Source organism: Mycetomoellerius zeteki, unplaced genomic scaffold, assembly GCF_001594055.1.
Source record: "Mycetomoellerius zeteki isolate Tzet28-1 unplaced genomic scaffold, Tzet1.0 scaffold257, whole genome shotgun sequence".
Classification (NCBI taxonomy): domain Eukaryota; kingdom Metazoa; phylum Arthropoda; class Insecta; order Hymenoptera; family Formicidae; genus Mycetomoellerius; species Mycetomoellerius zeteki.
In genome coordinates, this window is record NW_017257235.1 from 32735 (window position 1) to 36185 (window position 3451).

Sequence of the window (3451 nt, forward strand, 5' to 3'; positions counted from 1 at the left end):
CAGTATTCGGTTGTTTCGTGACTTAATCATCGACCTCCCCTCTACCTCTAAAACTATTTATTTTGACGTGATCTGGCCGTATCGACCTCCTATTACTATTTGGAGGCGGGAGCCATTAAGTAAAGAAGAAGAAGAACGTGGACGTGATCTAGCCGTATCGACCTCCTATTAGTGTTTGGAGGCGAGAGCCATAAATTAAGAAGAAGAAGCCATTCAGTGATTCTGCTGATTCAGCACAGAATGTTTACCATTTAGTGGCAGGCAGCGGTAGATAACGATCGCCCGATCAGTGATAACGAGAACAAAAATAAATTCAAGTGAATTATTTACATGTGGAGCTACTTGTGGTGCGTGAAAAAAGCTTTTGGTAGTGTTTTCTTACGCCACATAAATTATGTCGAATGTCGACGAGTATTACACAGAGATTTTGCAACTTGTAAAGCAAGCTGGTTCGGTAAGTCAATCAGTTAAATGATTTGTTGTGCAAGTATCTCTGATATTTAGCAAAAACGTAGTAATGCCGATAAAATTTATCGAATATTAGGATATTTTGATTATAGGATATCTGCAATCATTTAATCGCCGCGATACTCTGCAATATTCGACTCGCAATATTCGATGAATGCGAATGGTAGAATTTAATTTCATTACAGCATAATTTTCACGATTTTAATATCTATAAAATGCAATAAAATGTCATGAAAAACCCGTAAATCCACGAAGTCGCTTATGTTATCTGCACGGTATAGATAGCATAAGAGCCATTCCTTGACCATGCTGCAACTCCGATTAACTTAACAGCATTATTTTATTAAATAATAGGTATGAATAAAAACGTTAAACTAATTAATAGAATTACATTTATTAATGTATCAAAAGAAAGATTAACTGCATGTTAGAGACGTTGTGATCAAATTAATCGAAGTTGGTCGAAATGGCTCCAAGTTTGCATAAACGTGAAAGACATAAGTACAATAAATAGTAGCACGCGTGACTTTTCTGATTCTTGAAACAGTATGCAAAAAGGAAAATATAGAAGAATACAAATTCGAGAGATAAAGACACAGAAAAACAAACTATGCTTTTGTTCCCATCATAATCATGTTTGTCATAATAATGGCATATTTGTTTACAAATAACTGATAGTCATCTAACTTTGAAGATAATAAATTAATTACACTACTTACTAAAGTATCTAGTTTTCCCTCGATACTGCCCACGCCGCGCCGTCTGTAAAAAGATTTAATTATGTGTTTTATATATTTTATCTGCAGATTATCAGGGAAAAAATTTATCAACGTAAAGATGTACTTACAAAATCATGTGATGTTGACTTGGTTACAGAGTGGGATCAAAAAGTAGAAAAACTTTTAATTGATGGAATATCATCCAGATATCCCGACCACAGGTAAGACAAAAATAACATAATGCAATATATGCGTAAGAAATACTTTATAATAGCAGAAATATCTTGAAAATATTGAAAGAAATTAAATGCAAATTCAATTTGTTTCAACAGTATTACTTGAAGCTCGAACAAGGATGTAATTTTGTTGTCTACTCTCTGTTCTAAAGTAAATATGTATTTAACGACAGGTTTATTGGCGAAGAAAGCACTTCCTCAGGACAAAAAGTAGAATTAACGAATGCTCCAACATGGATAATCGATCCTATCGACGGCACGATGAATTTCGTTCACGGTTTACCATATACATGTATCTCAGTTGCGCTGCTTATTAATAAAATAACGGAAATAGGAATAGTGTATAATCCAATCTTGGAGCAACTTTTCACCGCTCGCAAAGGTCAAGGTGCTTTTCTCAATGGTGCCCCGATTCATGTATCCAACGAAAAGGGTAAATCATTCTCTACTATTTTTAATTAGAAATAAAGTATATATATATATATGTACATATATATATCTTTTCTTAAAGAACTCTTAAAGATATCTTAAAACTGTCTTATACGTTGATTTTGCTCATTGGGTAACTAAAAAAATATTGCGAAAATTGCAAAATAGTAGAGGACTTTTCGTCTAAGTTTTTTTTTATTACGAATAGCACCATATGATTAGTGGGCGTTGTTTCAGTTACACCCTGTATATCGATAGGATTATATAATCCTTCCGATGGATCTTTGTAGTTAAGCGTTTATATGATTCTTCAAAATATTTATTAAAATGTTTTATTTATACTTTAATCATAAACTCGATTATATGTAATGCAGATATAATTATTAAAACAAACATTTTCAAACGATTAACAAAGAGTAAACTGAAATATATCTTACAGTACAATACGTAGCATCGAAAAGATTAGCCTTCGTTTGTTCCAAATTTTGAAAATCTTCCTTTTTCGTCACTACACGCAACTAAAATAAATTTAAATTTTGGTTCAAAAATTCTGTTCAAATATATGTGTATATATAAATATATATAAACCAATTTTAATATATAAATCGACAGTCCTTTTTATTAATTTGGTAAATTTAATTAACTGTCATTATTTCAGAATTGCGTAAGGCATTAGTAATGTTAGAAGTGGGAACCAGTAGAGATCCAGAAAAATTGAAAATAGTCCTACAAAATATAACGCTCCTTACAGCACATGTACACGGGTAAGACACGTTTACATGATATAATTTCTATTTTGTGTGTGCAAAGAGATTTATTTATTTACTTATCCTACAGAATACGATCGTTTGGTGCAGCAGCTCTGAATATGTGCATGGTGGCTCTTGGTGGTGTCGACGCTTCTTTTGAATTTGGTATACATGCGTGGGATGTTGCAGCCGGAGATCTTATTGTTCGAGAAGCTGGCGGTGTGTCAATAGATCCAGCTGGTAAACAATTACAAACATTATGTATCAGTCATGCTCAAATAAGAGATACAGTATAAGATGGAAATAAATGCTAAAATAACACAAAACTAATTCATTTTGTTTTTACGCGTTAAAAGGAGGCCCGTTTGACGTGATGAGCAGAAGAACATTGTGCGCATCATCGATGGAACTAGCTCAACAACTTTCCAAAATATTAATCCAGTATTATCCAGAACGAGATTAAGAAGCATAAAAGCTTCATATAGAAGATGAAGAAAAATCATTGTTTTTACGGATATCGGATTAGACACTAAAAATAATGCAATATTATTACCTAAAAGAAAAAAAATGTAAATTCAAATTAGGCGACTATATATAAAATATATATTGTTGTGATTTTTATATTTTGAAAATATCAATGAAATTATTAATCTCTTTAAAATATTTAAATTGTATAGTATATTTTAAGAAATAAATTAACGAATTTATTCACTTGTGACATGCAACCAACTGTATTGATACATTGTTATATAGATTGAAAAAATAACGAATTATTAATTATATAAAAATGATATAGGATATTTTTTTTAAGAGACTTAAAATGGTATTACTTAATTTTATTGTTCTCATG

The 3451-nt window shown here is 31.4% G+C and overlaps 1 protein-coding gene across 1 annotated transcript; it reads left to right on the forward strand.

Annotated features, from left to right (window-relative positions):
* Nucleotides 1-34: 34 nt before the first annotated feature.
* Nucleotides 35-3184, forward strand: LOC108723959 (inositol monophosphatase 1). The gene is made up of 6 exons (XM_018450035.1): nucleotides 35-454; nucleotides 1275-1408; nucleotides 1597-1856; nucleotides 2511-2616; nucleotides 2690-2841; nucleotides 2958-3184. Exons 1-6 carry the CDS (start codon nucleotides 395-397, stop codon nucleotides 3062-3064), a joined length of 819 nt encoding a protein of 272 aa, XP_018305537.1. The 5' UTR covers nucleotides 35-394; the 3' UTR covers nucleotides 3065-3184.
* The last annotated feature ends 267 nt before the right edge of the window (nucleotides 3185-3451 follow it).

Excerpts from the sequence above, each read along its gene's own strand:
- LOC108723959 (XM_018450035.1), top strand. The coding sequence starts at position 395 with ATGTCGAATGTCGACGAGTATTACACAGAGATTTTGCAACTTGTAAAG. Across the intron at positions 455-1,274 it reads TTGTAAAGCAAGCTGGTTCG|ATTATCAGGGAAAAAATTTA; the intron begins GTAAGTCAATCA and ends TTTTATCTGCAG. Across the intron at positions 2,842-2,957 it reads TGTGTCAATAGATCCAGCTG|GAGGCCCGTTTGACGTGATG; the intron begins GTAAACAATTAC and ends ACGCGTTAAAAG.